This window comes from Dermacentor albipictus, chromosome 9, assembly GCF_038994185.2.
Source record: "Dermacentor albipictus isolate Rhodes 1998 colony chromosome 9, USDA_Dalb.pri_finalv2, whole genome shotgun sequence".
NCBI lineage: Eukaryota > Metazoa > Arthropoda > Arachnida > Ixodida > Ixodidae > Dermacentor > Dermacentor albipictus.
Window position 1 is genome coordinate 92667149 of NC_091829.1, and position 18298 is coordinate 92685446.

Below are 18298 nucleotides of genomic sequence, written 5' to 3' on the forward strand. Positions count from 1 at the left end.
CTCTAGAAGAGCGAGAGGGTTAGAAGAGCGAGAGGGTCTAGCGAGGTTTGAACCATCCTTTGCTTTAATTTACTTTCTGAACTGAAAGAAGCAGTGTTAGACGAACAGGCGGATGAAGTGCTTCTGGAAAGTGTTGGTATAATTGTGATTCAGAGCCTCGCGATAACTCCCCGCTCATTACTTTCGCATATGATCGAACTAGGTACGTTTATTCCATTGGAATTTTACAGTGCGTCATCTACCTTCCTATACCCGGTGGCACAAGCGGTTTAACTCACCTGTCGTTAACGCTTGTTTCAATGTTTGATATTTTGTTGTTGTGATCCCTCTGCAGCCGTGTAGCGGACAGCACGTGTTTTCTCGAAGCTGGTCTCACAGGCGAGACCTGAATGAAGACACGATGTTGGCCAAAAGGATGCAGTTTTTCCGGAGCGTATCGAAACCAAGAAAGAGTCGCCAAATGATGAAGCCGCGCAGTTGTAAGTAAATCTTATTTTGTTTGGTTTTTATTCAACGGATGCAATTTGATGTGGGTCTCAGAACGAAAAGCGCAATCTAGGCAATGCTTACAATGTTCAACTTGAACACACTGAACTCTTGTGCCGATACTCGTTCTACACGAAGCGCACACATAGCACACGCAAACACGCTTTTCATAAGCAGTGTATATCCGGGGTATCCTGTCCTGCCTCGTGATCCCTGTGTCGCTTTGTCCAGACAGCTAATAAAAAGAATAATCAATTGACTCTTTCATTACGAAATCATGATTTGTTCAGGAGAAATCTTAAGGTTTGGTAGATGCGGTCCTATGTAGAGTGTGTAAAGACCAATGATTCACACTTGTCTGTTGCAATGTCTAAATATTATGTTAGCACCAAGCGAATCATTCCGGATACTGTTTTTTCCCTGAGAAACAGAAATTTGTCTAAGAGGACACGATGTCACCGCAGAGAAAGAAACACAGACTTTAATGTCGCAAACACTGTGTTCAATATACAGAATATCATGGGAGATAAATATTTAGATTAATCACTGCTTAGCAACAGCGATGAAACATTCAGAAATTTTGTAGGCACATTTATTCTTGCGCATGAAAAGGTACCCATGCGTGCAGTGTTCCCATTCCATTTGTTGTTAGCATTGTCTAGTTGCACAGGCAATAGGTTTTGACAATAAATTTGATAAAACTGGCTGTCTGCTAATGAAAATACCTTAGCGATCGTAGAAACTACGCAGAATTGTTTCTTAGAATATGTAAGCAGATTAAAACATTATTATTTCTTATAGGCGCTTTCTGGACAACCTGCAGAGCAATTTCTTAGCGGGAGAAACACGCCATGTTCTTATGTACAAATTTTATTTTGGAGGGACCTCCCTTAAAGTGACATAGTTTCATGTAATTCCATGTGTGCATTCATGCAGTCGCCTTTTTGTACATTTTCATCATTATGCATCACGTGTGGATTAACCTCAACGTTTTTTTTTATCAATCCCGACTCTAAATGCCCTCAGCGCACTCGTCGGATGGTCAATTCTTTATGTGTAAATTTACAGTCATTGGGTCTAGAATTTAGTGTCGAACGAGAAAGACGGAAATTTGTGCAACTTATAAAGGCACGCATTTCTTGCTGAATCTGTTTTGTCAAACGTCGCAGGGGCAAGGGGAACAACGTTGGAAAGCATCTCTCACGGGCTTCAACTTGGGAAACTGGATGATCCAAACAAACTTGACGCGGGCTGCTTTATGGTGCGGCAGTTCTGCCACTTGGCGCGGCTTTGCAGATTGATGGGTTGCTTCCACATCGGAGACCTCAACGAGCAAGCTATGACCAGGGCGTCAATCAAGTGGAGAACTCCTTACGTCGTTTATTCGGCAGTCTGGCTATTCTTCGTTCTTTTCCTTCAAGGATTAGTACTGGGTAACAAAATTAGCCGCTTGACTTCCAGCGCGACGTTCACGAAGGCTCTCGTAGTTACGGTTCGCCTCTTTGCGTTGGCCAACGCTCTGGCTAACATCTATTGCATCACCATTCGGGCAAACGGGCTCCTAGAGTTTCTTAGAAAAGCGGCCCGTTTCGAAACAATCAGCGGCTTTCCTCCTCCGAGTCGCCGAGCTGTCGCATCCAGGCGTCGTTGCTTCTTCGTGTTTCAAAAAGTGGCGAAGTTAGCAGTCACCGTGGCCGCTTTTGCTGTTCTTCTGACGGCCCTGTTCGGGCCTTCTTCTCTGGCGAGCGTCAGGTATCGGTGGAACGTCGTGATCAAGATTCTGAGCGCGTTCGCCGACGTCGTGTTCATTTTCTACGAGTCGGTCATGTATCTCGTCTTGAGCTGCGCTGCCGAAGTTCTCGTGCACTACATGAAGGCCCAACTGCGAGCCTTCGACAACTGCCAGCGGTGTGTCAGAGCAGCGCCCTGCAAGGCTGACTTGGCTCTCGAAGTCGAAGCTATACGCGGTAGCGTCTCCAGTATCAGAGAAATGAAGGCGTGCCTCAACGACATGTGGAACCCGGCCATACTGACGTCATCAGTGTGCCTCTTGTGGTCACAGTGCATCAGCCTTTACTGCCTCTTCGCCGATAGAGCAGCTCGCCTTGACGTGTGGTTGGGGTTCTTCTACAGCTGGTACTGCTCTCTCAGATTTCTAGAACTAGCAGTCATCAGCCACGACCTACGAATGGAGGTGAGTTGGACATCCTTCAGTGAAACTTAGCGAATTGGCGTCGTTTGCATTTTGAAACAGCTTATGCGTTGTGCCCAGTTTGTTTTAAGCCACAGTAATTAAGCCTCCTTTTTAGAGGTTAACTCACTTGGTACATGGCTGAAAGCAAGGTGTCCATTAATGCTCACCCGAGCGCTTAGAGTGCTGGAATGTATTGAAGGATGCATTAAATCTTCTTCATAGCCCAGAGGCGCTAGGTACGCAATGAAAAACACACTACGTGGCTCAGGTGAGGCATCGCCCACACATTGAATTGCCTGCAATCTTTTGACAGAGGGAATTCAAACCAGAGAACACAAGACTTCTGCCTACTGCAATGAAGGGCATTGCTAGGTTTACTTTAATGCATTTTTGGTCTTACTGCTCATTACGTTCTTGTGAAGTCTTCAAGTACAAAACATTTAAAGGTATTCGCTTCAAGGACAGCCTTTGTAATAAATCCAGCAGTTGCTTTTTCACCGTCTTGCCAAATTGCACTATTCATCACTGTAGATTCGTTCGAACTCACGGAACTATGTCATCCAATTACGAATGTCAAAGTGACCAGCTAGTTATGGGCAGCTGGTATATGAAGTAATGTCGCGACGCTGCGTTTGTGAATTTCAGGCCCAGAATATAAAAGATGCGACCAAGAACGTGACCATGGCGGGCGCGACAAGCACGTACTTACGTCAAGTAAGTAGCGCAGGCACTGTTCGACAATTTAAGCGTGTAACCAAGTTCCATCCGCATTTGTCTTCTGGTCACGAAACTCCCGCGTAACTCCCTGGGAGTGCTTCATATAACGCCTGACATGGTCGCATCACAGCGTTGGCGCAGATAGAATGGCGTAGGAGCAGACGCCGGACGGACGCCATGGTGGTGCTGTGTATACGCAGACTACTGCGCAAAAGTTGTATGAATGAATAAACCAAAAACTTTATTTTCACAAAGCAGGTACCCGGCGAAGGTGGTGCAGTCTTACACTAGCGCCTCTGCTGGTACAGTCAACCACAAAAGTTTGTGGACCACGGTATCTCAGATAACAATCAATTTCCGAGCAGCGTTACTTTATTAGTCGGTAAAACCGAACATCACAATGTTGTTCGCATATACTGCTAGAGGCTGTAAATTCAAACACTAGGCTGCATTGTGTGGCTGCGCAGATATTCAAGTTTTTCTCAGATGTCGTGTTACGTAAAGTCTTATTGAATGTACCTACTGCTCCTATATGAAGCATTCGAGGAAGTTTCCTGGCCATAAGGTAGGTATTTAAGGAACCTGCTTTAATTACGACCTACTTTTTAACACAAGAAGTACTGGACAGCACTTGGTAACACATTTATTGTCGGTAAGATCAGGAAGAAGAAATGAACTCTCGTTTCTTGTTTTCAAGTGCCGTACTTTAAGCCCTAGCTGCTCCGCTGGCAGTTACAACGAGCGTTTCGCGTAGCTTGACCCGTGAAAAACATTTAAAAAATCGTGATACATATTTTCTAAACTACATAAGAGTGCACAAAGCGAGAGACAGAGAGAAAAGCTTTATTGGTGCAGTGATTCTTATTGATGAGTCACGATGGCCGGGCTAAAAGAGATAGCCAAACAGGCGGTAGCGGCGATTTTGCTGTTTTGCATGGTTTTTGTTGTTGCTGTTGATTGTCGTAGTGCTGCTAATAATTGTTTGTTATATTGCGAGACTGAGAAAATAGCGCACCAGCAATCAAACTCCAACGACTAAATTATATCAGACTTAAAACGGGGCGACTAGGTTGCTCTTCATAGTAAAAGCAGCGCAAAACAAGCCACAACACAAGACAGAGAAATGAGCAGGACAGGCGCTGGTCCTGTGTACTTCGCTGTCTTGTGCTGCCGCTTCTGTTGCCGCAGCTTTTACTACGGAATTGTATAAAAACAAAAGAAAAAGAAAACAACCGTAGCACTTTTTGTGTAGCAACAAAACATCAAATCAAATGTCTCTGGCATATCCTGCTACAGAATGTACAAAATCTGAACATGATTTACCTTCAACTTGCTAACGTCCAGTCACAGAGCTTCTTACCAGGGCAGCCACTATCTGTACAGACACGAGACATCTGCGCAGAGTCTACTCAAAAGGGGGTGGGGGTGCAAGTTTTGTGAGGTCATGCGGGGCCACGTTTGTGAACGTTAATGGAAAATGTAAGGGATGGTTAACTTTAGTGGACGTTGTATCCATCGGTAAATGTTTGCAAACAGCCATTAATCGTGTGCTCCGTCAGAACTGATTTGGTTTGTTGCACAAAGACTCGGCTGTTGTTGTCGGTGCGAAGACTTCCTTTGTTAGTAGTCAACCCTTACCGAGCATACTAATGAAGCGTTTTCTTGTAATGGCGCAGGTTCGCTACCTGCATGACACAATAGATCCCGCTGCCATGTGCCTTACCGGGGCAAGCTTTTTCCGCCTTGACAGACCTCTCCTGGTATCGGTGAGTAGCCGCTAAGTATGAGGTCGGCCAGTTCATAACATTGCTTCTGCGGCCATCCCGATAACGAATAAGCTGGGGTGGACCGTGCACTTACTAGCCAGGGCAGGTAACCGTCGGTCTAGTCTAGCAACAAAATGGATGTAAGAGACAGAGGAACGAAATCAAGGGTAAGAGAAGCGCGAGTGCGCGCGTGACCTTAATGTTCATAGCACTGGGCTGCTGCGCTGGAAGACGGAGGTTCGATCCCGATCCTACCAAGGGTAGCGCATTTGTTCATAGTATTGTAAGCAGTTCCTAACTACTTTGGAAAAGTCCAACAGAAAATTCGAGGTGTATTAAGCGTAAGCGAGTGGGCGTCAAAGTGTGCATGGAACCTAGTTTGTAATGTATACGAGGTATGTAAGCGTCATTTTGATCAATGGGAGTGTGCAAAGTCATATGTGAAGCATTCGCGCGCAGTTATGGAAACATGTAGCACGCGTCAGAATAACTGGGGCGACGCTGGAGATCGTGGCAGCTGTCATGCTATACTGGGCCCATGATCACTATGTTGCAAAATGCGGTGCAAAAGATCAACAGTATTGCAGTATTTCAATCACTGCATCCCGAAAGCTTCACTTCCCTTAAATTCCCATAAATGCGTTGGGTCTGAGATCACTGTACCTCTATAAGAAAGCTCTCGAACTTAAAAACAGAAGATCGTGCTTTTTTGTCATCATGTTCTCTCACACTTTTACAATTACCGACAGCTAATTGTGCCCCTATTGTTTCTTTTCTTTTTAATTCTTTAGTTCAAAGCCCCCATGGTACAACATATTCATCTTTTGCCAAAGCGCTTCTAGGCTTTTCTTAAAACGTCGTGCGAATCTGCAAGTCAGCCGGGATGAGCGACAATGTCAGTGTTAGGGTGCAGATGACAACCGATAATGAGCCTTTTGCTATTTATGGAGAAGCCCACGAGTTCTGAGAATAAATCCGTAAATGCAAGGTGCTCACTGAATAAAACGCTGCGCATAATCATACATATCTGCCTACGTATATGCAGTTAAACCCACAATTTATCTCTGGCACGTCCAGATTTGTTGCTCTCAGTGTCATCGTCAGGGCGCTGTTGGCGTTCACCACAAGCAGAGTTTCATACTGAGAGTGCCAGAGAAAAATCTGATGCTGCAATCTATCAGTGACTATGGCAATCAATTTTCCTCCGACTTCACGTTGATTCGATGGGAAAACCCATTGAAAGGTATCCTTATTGGAGGTTCGATGGTGTTGCCTTCAACTCTCAGAAAGTTTAATAAAGTAATGAAGTGCTTTTCCAGTAACTTATTTGATTCTACAATTTGCGGTTCATTAATAAATCATGACATTTTCCCGTGTGTAAAGCATTTGTTTAAATAAACGTATGTGTAGTGGCATCGGCTACTCATCTACGCCGAACTCAAATTGGCGAGCAATTCAGTAGTAATCACACAAAAACGACTAGTTCATAATTCAAGTTCACAGAATCAAATACAAATGCAACGCAATCCTTCTAAAAAAAAATTGCAGGATGCTTAAGCTTCACCTCTAAGAGTGGAACGCGATAGCATTCACAGATCCCCGATTCTCACGCTTCCCGGCACCTGCAGTTTTCTGGCAAACGCTGGCGACGAAGGCTACGCAGGAAGGCGAGCTTTCTGGTAGAAACGCGGCCTCTTGCGTGGGCCGATCCCCGAGCTAGTGCACACCCATGCCAAAAAAAATATCATTTTTCCGGTTTATGGTATTGTTTACCACTTTGAATGTTTCAGTCTGAGCAGATTCAACGTAAAGGCATGCGCTGTCAGCGTTTCGTTTCATAACATTTGATTGTGGGCAGTCATTCTAAAAATTCCGAGGAATAACTTTGTCAAGAATGTAAGACAAGGTATGATCAGCTTTGGTGATAGAATGGTGTTGCAGCATAACCCGCACATGCCGCATGTCATATAGCGAGGCGTGGCATATACATATACCGAAATATATACGGGAATTTTCGCTCACACCGACGCCGACGCTGACGCCGGATTTTCTGCGACACGGGGCCCTTAAAGCTATCGCGTTCGAAAGGCTGTTGCGAAACATATGTCCGACGTTTGCCTCCAACATTTTTTATAGGTGTGATAAACGGCTCCTACAGTGTTCTTACGAAAGCACGTCCGACGTTTCCCGCTGTTTTTTTTTCTCTGTTTCATGCTCGGATGCGTCGGACATATGCACGCTGAACATAGATACATACTTCCCTCGCGTCAGCGCGTGTTCTTTGTGTTGTAGCGCACCATGCCTGTTTCGGCACAGCCCACTCAGATCGGCGAGCTCATCTTTGCCGTAACAACTACCACATCAGCTTCCACAACATTGACGTGCGCTTTCACAGCAAGAGAAACGCATTCTCTTCGTCGTCCCTTCACGTGATACTATGACAGCATATTCTTATTGCAAATAGAACAAGGCTGCAATTACGCTTCGTCACCGATGCGCCATGTGAATAGTGGGAATCGGTTAGAGTAACATTATTTCACAATTACGAAGATGTCGTAGTCGAAAGTGCAATTGAGTTGTTTGAGTTCCACACGTTATAGATGACGTACGTAAAGCGCAAAAGAATTGTTTTTTTTTTTTTGAAAAGCCTAAATCTGCAAGAATAATGTGGCGGAAATCTGAAAAGGTTGCGGTCGGTTGTTAATTATTACGAGCACAGAAACTGTCGCTAGTCGATCGTTTTGTCAGCGTTGCGGCAAAATTTCCCATTCCTACGCTCAGTACCTGGTTTGGATACCAGTTCACTAAACTTCTTGGTTTTTGTCTTTCTTTTTCTTTTCTTGGTACAGAAACAACATGGAAAGTAGCTTTTCCAGTTGTCATACTACCAGTGCCTCGAGAGAGATAGAAAAGAATATGGAGAAAGGCAGGGAGGTCAACCAGAGGTAGTTCCGGTTGGCTACCCTGCACGGGGGGAAGGGTTAAGGGGGTTAAAAGAGAAAGAGAGTGGAAGAGGGAGATAGAGAGAGAGAGACGATCACGAACAAAGCGCGTACACTATAGAGCGGTAGGGGGCGGCATTCTTGAAGTCTATCGTGAAGCCCCGTGGACCGCAGGAACCTTAATAACGCGAGTAAGGCCTTCAATGCGGATGTTCTTTCGGAGCACTTACCTAAAGCTTTGAGATTTGACAGTGAACGATTGTCCAACTGGTCCAGTACTCTGCACAGCATTTGTCTCTGGGCGCTATATCGCGGACTGACACAGATAATACACGCGAGCGTCTCATCGATGTTGCATGTGTCGCACGTGGGGCTGTTGACCATTCCAAAAAGGAAAGCATATGAGTTCGCAATGGCAACGCCTAGCCACAGACGGTACAGCATGGTCTGTTCACGTCGTGGTAACCCAGGCGGGAGGTGCATCCGTATGTCCGGAGACAACGAATGCAAACGACTCATGGTGAAAACGTTCGAGTCCCACAGGGGCAAGGTGCAATTACGGGACATCAATCGCAGTCCAGCCGCAGCGTCTGTTCGCGAAAGCGGAATGAAGAATCGTTGAGAAATTTCATGTGCAAATCGGGCGCCTTCGTCGGTGTGGTCATTCCTGCTGATGTTACATTGTCCCGGAAGCCATTAAAATATTATTTTGTGTGCCTTGTCATGGCTGTGATGATATATGTGTCGAATTTCTGACGCCAGTTGTTCATTGGGTCCGTGGCGCATCGGGCTTTGTATGCACTGAAGGGCTGCCTTGGAGTCACTAGAGACTGCCCATTGTTGCGGTGGTTCCAGGTTAATGAAATAAATTGCAGTACGGAGTGCCGCGAGTTCTGCACTCGTCGATGTCATCACACATGAAGTTTTTAATTTGATTTCTTCAGATTTTGCCGGGATGATGTCTGCCGCCACACAGCTGTTGAGTTTTACCGAGCCATATGTGTAGACATGTTGCGAAATCTGTGCACGTTGTGAATGTGTTCCAGAGTTGCTTGTTTCAAAGCTTGCAACGGCGCTGCAGTTTTATTTCTGATGCCTGGAATCGTCAACTGCACTCGCGGCCAGTGCAGACACCACAATGGGTGTGACAATCGTGTAGCAGGCGTAAATTGTGAAGACAAGTAGGACTGATGTCTTACAATGCTTTTGGCAAAAGTTGAACGTGGCCTCTATGCTGGCAAGCAAGCAACATGGTGGGAGGGAATCCGAGTCAGATGTCGGACGTCAAAATTCTTAAAGTCCTTGCCGCATTATTTTTACTGATTTGCGCGTGCCGACGGCCGATTCTTGTGCGCTTTACGTCCATTTTGCCCTCAACTCTGATCGTATACCCTATTTAACGCCTCGTGCGATAGAATGGCGAGTACTCTGCTGCACTATCACTGATTGCCGTCGAACTGCGCTACAGCACGTACTCTCCCCATCTTGTCTGTGCAGGTCCCCAGCTAGCACACATTCTGACAGGAAGGTATGCATGTTTGACTAGCAGCTTTGTACGTATTTCAGCCAATGTATTGCCAAGGTAGTGCGAGGCTTAGCGGAATGCGGTTGCGGAAGAGCATTCTACGCCAATCTACCTCATCTTTAAGACGACCAACTGGATTGTTAATGCGTCGTACAACATAGCTTTAGACACCTAGTAAAAAAAAAGAAGAAAACAGAAAGACAGCATGAGAACATGCCATGTTATACAAACTTACAACGAGCATAAAAGGTTACACCTCTGGAATTTGTGTTGTCAGAAGTGTCACAAAAGTCTATGTACATGTCTGAAATATGGCATATAACAGTCTTAAGAAGTGCTACGGGTTCCAATATGTTTCAAATATTTCATTATTAGCCGCGAGTGAGCAAGTTCTACAAATGCACGTACTACCCATATTGGATATGTTTCTGGTGACTAGGCACCGAGGAGATTTTCCAACTACGGTGATCTTCTTAAGCAATTTTCTTAACAACTTCTCGCGGAAGGTTCAGTATCTTTTAGTGTAAGAGAAGGTGCTCCACATCTTCATCAGATCTTTCACAGAAACAAGTGGGGCTGTTTTGGGCGTTTCGAAAGCAACATTTACTATATGTAATTATTTCACATTCTAAACAACAACAACAAAAATGTTCGCCATCGAGGTTTTTGAAAGTAATTTCTACCACATTATTTATTTGACATTATAAACAACTAAACAATCAAAATTTAAGAAAACTATCTATTCCTTTAGAGATTGCATTGTACATGAAAATATTCACACAATGAATTTGCGAGAGAAAATGTGGCCTAGAACTTATAGGCTGCACGGTTGCTCACAGCCACAACAAAACAAAAAAGGTCTTTTTTTTTTCTTCTCCTCTGCTCACTGATTATTTCACTGAAATTAGTTTATTGTCCCAAGTCTTTAATAACGCAACCTTTTATATGTCTTTCACGAACACTTCATCTATAAATTTGGTTCCGCTAGTCTGACTGCCCGATTACGCACAGTTCTTCTTATTTTGGCGTTTTTCCTTTTACGCATGTCTTCTTTTTTTGTGCGCCTCCGGTTATTTATTTCCATTACGCGCCCTCCCACCGGCCGATTCATTGCCTTCATCGCCCCCCCCCCACCCCCACCTTGCCTTTTTTGGTAACATGCCATATATATGATCATTATCATTGTCATCGCATGCCACCTATCTATCCCACGCTGCATAACAGCCGTACTAACGGGGAAAGTAAAGAGTACCTCCAAATGTCACTCTAGTATTTTAGTATTGAACTCCAAAACTCGGAAAACGCGACTTAAACATTGTTGCAATGCTTCGTGCGTTTCAACGTCGCTTCTAGCAAATTATGTTGAGAACTCGTTAAATACATAAGTTACAGTACCTCATCTTCTTTATTTTTTTTTATTTACAGATTACGGGTGCTGTGATAACATACACTGTCATAGTGGTGCAGACCAACGAGCAACTAGTCGGTGACTTGGCCGCCAATCTCACGATGGCGGTAACCTAGCGCAAGAAACGGTGTCACATGTGAGTATTGATTCTCGCTGACATTGTGCACAGTACCTTCACCACCGATCCCACCTTCAGTGCTTGTGTGTGGTGGCTCATTCAAAAAATACGTACTAAGCATACGAAAATCAATTCAGTTCTCTCTATGGTGCTAATGTCAAACGATGTGATCTCCACTTAGATGATATTGAACTACCTTATACTCTTAACGTAGGAGTTGCTGAGGAAATGAAAGTGTAGTGGAAGTATTTCTTTTACTCTGCTCAGTTCGTTTTTTATCCACCACTTAGACCTCACCGATGCTGTTGATAACGTCTGTGAAACACTGGTTCAACCTCTGTGAGAAGATGAAAATAATTCTGATAAAAGCATTACATTAGCTTGGCCTTGTTGTATTGACGTCATCTGCCCTTTGCTATTCGTGTGAAAGCATCGTTTAGATGCGAACGATAACCAAGCGGTATATACCCCTAGCATGTGCTGACTAAGTACTTAAAGTCACGTTTAAAGTTATTAAATAAGGTTATGGTGGTTAACGTCCCGAGTGTATAGTTTCTGAGAAACGCTGTAGTACGGTGCTCCCCATAATTGACGTTTAAGAAAGAGACACTGTATTACCTCGTATTATTTTTGGTACTTTTTGTTTCAGAATTACCCAGGAAGAATATGCGCTAGCCACACCTTTTAAGTAATAATTTATGCACTATTATTGGAGAAAGAAGCAGAAGACTCGCAGAAAGGACGACGACCAACAAACAGGAAACTGCCAAGCATTGAAACAATAAAAAGATATCAGTTTACCTATGCGAATGCAACACTAATTCTGACTCCATTCTTTTGCTACAAGGTGCCGTAGGTAGGCTCCTAAAAATGATGTCGGGTCCTGATGACTCAGCGTTTATTACATAAAAGCACCAGGTAAGCAACTGTTCCCCCTTGAACTGCTGTCTTTGTTCGTGCTGAATTTTGGCTCAGAGATGGCATCTCGCGATGCCACACTTTTCACCGCAGCCGTGACAGATGGCGCCACCGCTTCGTTGCAGTGACATCGACGTTTTCTGTGTTGCCTTCGCAGCAGACGACGCGTGCTCCGTATATGTGCACAATGCTCAGATATACACTGACGCATCAGTGCAAAACGGCCGAGTGGGAATTGTCTGGTACTGCGAGAGACCAACGGCGCTTTCTCGAAGAGACTGCGCGGCCGACTGAGCTCACGCGAGGCCGAGTTCAGGGCAATTCACACTCTACTTCAACACCTGTAAAACGATGCCACAATCAAATAAGGCCTCCAACCAATCAACCCGACAGCACATGTACCCGTATATGCGCAAGACGGTTCACAAGACGCCATCACAGCGTGAGCAGCTCGTACATGCCGATGAGTCACACATTGTGCTCGTAAGGCGTCGCATCAATCTAGTTTGATTTGCTTTCTTCTATTTTAAACATGGTACGCTCGAAATTTGTTAACGCGACAGGTTAATTTGATAACACAGATACTGTCAGCATTGTGTGATGGCAATTGTAATTTTGTTAGTTAAATTATAGAAACTCTAGTTACGTGTTAACTAACAGTGGTCCAGTGGTCCGGACAAACACACACACACACACACTCATATATATATATATATATATATATATATATATATATATATATATATATATATATATATATATATATATATATATATATATATATATACATTTCTCCCACGTGACCACCTTCCCACACGTCATACACATACACTCTACCCACTAGGACACTCCCAATGCTCACGCGTTAGAAGGGCCCGCGAGCTAGGACCCTCCTCTCACTAGTCGCGGTCGACTGGTCGACTGGCCATGTATATAGACTTTTTTTCTACGGGCGACTCCATATTGCGCAAGCAATAGCGCGGTCCATGCGCAGTCGGCATTTTGGCTTGTGTGAGCGCTCCGTGTTTTATGCCAGGCGTACGCTTGGCGGCAGTTACTGGTATTGGTTTTCGTGCTCGCACCACCTACTTAGTATGACGTGGCAACCTCTACGCGGCAAACGGTTCTGTGAGAGGTACCGAAGTGATTTAAGTTAGCATGGCAGAAGTTTCTTCTGGTGCGATGTATGCGGCGTGCGATGTATTCTGCGCGATGTATGCTCGCGTGTTCGCGCCTACAACCAACCAGCCTTGGAGATCAGTTGTGCATTTCTGAAATTTTTTTTCCCTAATGTAACCTTATTGCAGCCTTCTCACTGTAGTTCTAAGCAGTGGTTTAGCAGAAACAATAACCACTAAAAACCACCCTAAACCACCCTAAACCACCCTAAAAGCTTGGGTACAGTTCTGCTACGGAATACGTTGTGGTGTCTACTTTTAAAAGCGCTCAAATTGTTATTTGGAGAAGCACTGCGCGACTATTCGTTTGTGGGTAGGGGTTTCCGCACACGGATAAAGTAATTTGGTTAATAATAGCAGCATAGCATATAGCGTAAACCACATATTTGTCTACCGGTCGAGCGACCAGCTGCGGATTGCATGCGCGAGCGTCCGAAGCAGTGGTAGACCCACGGGTTATAATTCCTCTTGCTGTGTATTAGCGCATAATCCAAGCATGCGAGGTCGTAATACGGCGTTAGCCCGCACGTTTCCTGTCTCTTTTTTTTTTACTAAAGAAGATTCAGAAAGCCGATTTGTTTGTTTGTTGGTTTGTTTGTTTGTTTGTTTGTTTGTTTGTTTGTTTGTTCTTTTCCATCTTGGCCGTCCCGTCCGCTATGATGAACTCGCCGATGTTCCGGAAACTGTTTTCAAAGACAGCCGTCGGGTTCCGTTTGTGTTGATTTCTGTTGTGTCATTGCTATCAAAGCATGTTGATACGACGTCAGTGGCGTAGCCAGAAATTTTGTTCGGGGGGGGCTACGCCACTGGCCCCATGTATACATACATGTATATATATATATATATATATATATATATATATATAGAGAGAGAGAGAGAGAGAGAGAGAGAGAGAGAGAAATTTTGTTCGAGGAAGCTTTAGCTCGGGTGCTCCTATTTAACTACATGTAGAAGGGGAATTCTTTTTTCCCTTTAACCACTTCACCAAATTTGAGGAGGTTTGTTGCATTTAAAAGAAACAGTTTAATTCTAGTAACTACTGGTTTCGAATTTTTCATGTAGGTGTTCAATTATTTATTAAAAATTGGCCGAATCGAAAATTTTCAGAAAACGAAACTATCAAGTTTAAAACTCCGTGACTCAACAATGAAAAATGATATCACAATTCTGTGAATTGCACCTAATAGTACATCTACAGCGGAGAAAATAGATATGTTACACATCAATCTCAAAAAATTTAGTATTGTGGAAATACGGATTGTGCAGAACCCTTGTACACAACGTAACCAATTCACGTAAGATACAAATTGACATAGCAAACTTGTCCGCTTTGACTGTTATAATAGATGCCGTTTGCAGAACCATAATGTCTGTTCTTCATGCATAGCTATTAGTTTGTAAACGTCGTGCTTCTATTTTTTCAAGCTTTCGAATTTTTCAAAATATTTTAAACAAAATTCAGGCCCTAAATCGAAGTTGTGTTTCCAACAGAACTAGGATTTAACCTTCTCTCTCAAATGCAACCAATTTCAATAAAAGCGATTAGCAGGATTATCTAAGAAAAGCGTTTCTGCGTTTTACAAGTATTTGAATAGGCCGCGTTGGATTGGGCCCGAGCTAAAGCTTCTTCTTAAACAATTTGTCAAGGGATCAAATCCATGAAAAATAACTGCATTGTCATTGCCAAAGATGCTGCAAACGAATTCTTGAACCCTACGCACAGTCAAAACAATAAAATATGTATTTTTTCATAAAAGAATATACTCGTATGTGCCAAAACGTTTGCCCAAAATAACTGATATCAATGCTTCCATATTTTTGTATATTTATTAAGTAAAGAAAATATCACACGAACTTTAGAACTATATCAGTTCGAAACCAGGAAAGCAGTGCATGCCACTGATATGAAAAAATTAAAAGGCAATGAACAGAAGAAGTTGAGGACAAATATGTTAATGAAACTTTGTCGTTCAAGAACCGTGCTTACATGCTTGTATATATGCAATGGCCAGTGAAAAATCTCAATGACGCTGTAATTTGTTTAATGTATTACGCAGGAGCAGCTGTCACCGGTCGTGTATCGTGAGTAATTGTATCGAAATTATAGTCGCAACAGAGGGCACGTATAAAAAGCAGGAATTCTGCAAGATATACAAGGGCAAGTCAAATGAATGTGAGCCAACAACGGGGTACTTTATTTAAAGTAGTCTTCATGAGAATTTAGACATTTGTCCCATTGACTGACGAGTCGCGTGATTCCCGTCTTATAAAACTCCTTGGGTTGCTGCTTCAAAACGTCTGTATCTGGTTCCCTTGAGCTGTTTTTTCGGTTGCCCCAATATGTAGAAGTCGCAATGTGACAGGTCTGAGCTGTATGGCGGATGCTGCAGCGTTTCCCACTTCAACTTTGCCAGCTTTGTATTAACCACATAAGCGACATGGGGACAGGCATTGTCGTGGAACAAGATGACCCCATTCGTCAATTTTCGACGTTGTTCGTTCTTGATTGCGACACGCTGCCGTTCTGGCGTTTCAGAATATCGGAAACAATTGATAGCCTCTCAAGATTTAGCAAATTCTATCAGTAATGGACCCTGACGACCGAAAAAAAAGTCAACAACACCTTTCCAGTGGAAATGATGGCCTTTGAGTTCTTTGGGCGCGGTAAATTCGAATGTTTCCACTGTAAGCTTTGCCGTCATGTTTCAGGCTCGTAGTAGTGGCACCAAGGTTCGTCCCAGATCACAATTGCAAACAAGAAGTCGTCATCCTCATTGTGAAACCCGATCACATGAGTCAAGGCAGCGCAAAACTTCTCCGTCTTCTCGCGATGGATCAAAATCTTCGGGATCCATTGCGCACCAAAGAGCCGATAACCGAGAAGCTCATGAATTATGTTGTGAACCGAACCATGACTGATGTTCAGACCGTCTGCCAGTTCATCGATGCTTATCTTCCGTTCTTGTATCAGCAGCTCATGAACCTTTGAAATTGTGTGGGGGGTGTTTGCAAGATGGTTTTGGTCCGGTCTTGGGATGTCTTTACAACGTCCTTTAAACCGTTTGCTCCAACGCTTCACAGTGGCCAATGAAATGCAGTGTTCAACGTACACGGCAGTCATATGCCGATTAATTGCTGTTTTGGAAACACCTTCAGCTGTCAAAAACTTCGCGACACCGAGCTGTTCAACTTTTGAAGTGTCCATTATGTGACGCAACCATATTCAACCCAGTGTATGGCTCGCCTTCTGCGGCACATCCAAATGAATGCACTGGTTACCCCTTCCCGCCTCTTTCTCTATCGCTATCGCTCCGACCCCTCCTGTCCCAACTGCCCGTCTACTTATGCAGACCTATCCCATTGCCTATTCTACTGTCCGACTGCTCAGCAATCAAGTTCCTACCCTCCCCCTTCGCTTTCCATCACCACCTGGCTCGACTGGCTTGGCGCTGAAGGTGAAGAAGAACAGCGTCGACTGGCCGCCCAGGCGGTCGATATGCTCGGCCTGTAATTTTTGGCTGAATAAAAGTCTTATACTACTACTACTATGAGAGCATTAAAGAACATTTATCTTCACACCTGCGTGTCACTTTTGTAAATGAGATATGCCGTTCTCCTACGCGCATGCCTCGCAGATAATGAACCGAACCATTATTGCGCGGTTAGGGTAGGCTCACTTTCATTTGACTCGCCCTCGTACATTAGAAATGCAAAGATACAATGGGATATACAAATGCGAAAATACGACTTGTTAAAGGACAAAAAGTGTCACTGGAAACAAAGTTCACTGCATGTGTACACAAAACCTCGCAACAAGATATTTAAGTATACGTATAAGTCTCCAATGAGTCTATGTATGTAAGAAAAAGTAACTGTATATAATGCGTCAAACAAGGCAAACAAACATGTTGTACAGTCATAGATTCACAGAATCTTAGATTCCGCCCCCATTCCATCCCCCCCCTATGTATTGCGCTTTACGGAAGGCAGCGCGCTTGCTCCCCGCTTTTCTCTTTTGCGCACAGAAGACTCAGCCACCATCGTAGGCTCACCCATTCCACCTCCCCTCCTACGCTTTCACTCGCACATACAGCATGCAGCGCGTGGTTACGATTTTATCACCCTTGGACTTAATACGAAACATGAGGGCGACGGCGACGGCAGGAATGCGCCTGGAGTGTCCACATAATTGTTTTCGCAATAATATAATAAACGTATCCGGCAATTGAAGCGTCCCGTCATCCATTACTTTCCGCAAAAGAAGTATCAAAATCGAACTTTCACCATGCGACTATTCGCTGCGCCGCAACAATGTATTTTTTTTCTGTGGGGCGGAGGCACCGAAATGAAAAAAAAAACGCATAGGAAAGTACGTTGGCCAGAATCGAATGCCTACATCGGGCACCTAATGGGGCTACGGAATTAATACCGAAGAAAACATGAGACGCTTGGCCCACTGAGAACCATACGCATACTGCTCAGTATCCTACACCGGCGAAACAAGACTTGCGGGAATGGTTCCGGTCAAGGAACGCGGTGCAATCCTTCGAGTCCCCACAGTGATGGCGGCGAGCGACCATTCTTTTTTTTTTCTCGTCTGCTAGCCAGAAAGCTTCCAAAACTCTGTCAGGTGAAAATACACTCGGCCAGAGCAAACCGAACGCCCACCGAAGTGCACCGCGCGGTGGTCGGGGCCATAGGAGAATAACATATGCGCTCTGGCTCGCTCTGGCAGCCCGCGGGTAGGGTAGCGAGAACAAAAAAAAATTGAAGAGGCTCAATGTGCCCTCGGCGAATAAAAGTCAAAGTAGAAAAATAAATAAGAACGTAGTTACATTGGCTGGCTTTAGTGTCTTGACATGGATGTTCTAGCGTAGGTTAAAAAAAATGTTGATATTTTTTGTGACATGACGGCACAAATGAACCACCCCAACGCATCGTCTCATTGGACCTCGCTTCGTGCTTTGTCAACTCGTCTGCAAGTGTGTTCATTTGGCTTGTCTCGTTGTATGTTCCTGTGTAAGACTTTTAAAAAGTCAATGGACC

The 18298-nt window shown here is 44.2% G+C and overlaps 1 protein-coding gene across 1 annotated transcript; it reads left to right on the forward strand.

Moving 5' to 3' along the window:
• Positions 1–1688: 1688 nt before the first annotated feature.
• On the forward strand, positions 1689–11920 carry LOC139049908 (uncharacterized). The gene is made up of 5 exons (XM_070525783.1): positions 1689–2680; positions 3326–3394; positions 5074–5163; positions 11056–11174; positions 11806–11920. The coding sequence occupies exons 1-4, from the start codon at positions 1745–1747 to the stop codon at positions 11152–11154; spliced, it is 1194 nt and encodes a 397-aa protein (XP_070381884.1). The 5' UTR covers positions 1689–1744; the 3' UTR covers positions 11155–11174; positions 11806–11920.
• Positions 11921–18298: the final 6378 nt, after the last annotated feature.

Excerpts from the sequence above, each read along its gene's own strand:
- LOC139049908 (XM_070525783.1), top strand. The coding sequence starts at position 1,745 with ATGGTGCGGCAGTTCTGCCACTTGGCGCGGCTTTGCAGATTGATGGGT. Across the intron at positions 2,681-3,325 it reads GCCACGACCTACGAATGGAG|GCCCAGAATATAAAAGATGC; the intron begins GTGAGTTGGACA and ends TGTGAATTTCAG. Across the intron at positions 3,395-5,073 it reads CAAGCACGTACTTACGTCAA|GTTCGCTACCTGCATGACAC; the intron begins GTAAGTAGCGCA and ends GTAATGGCGCAG.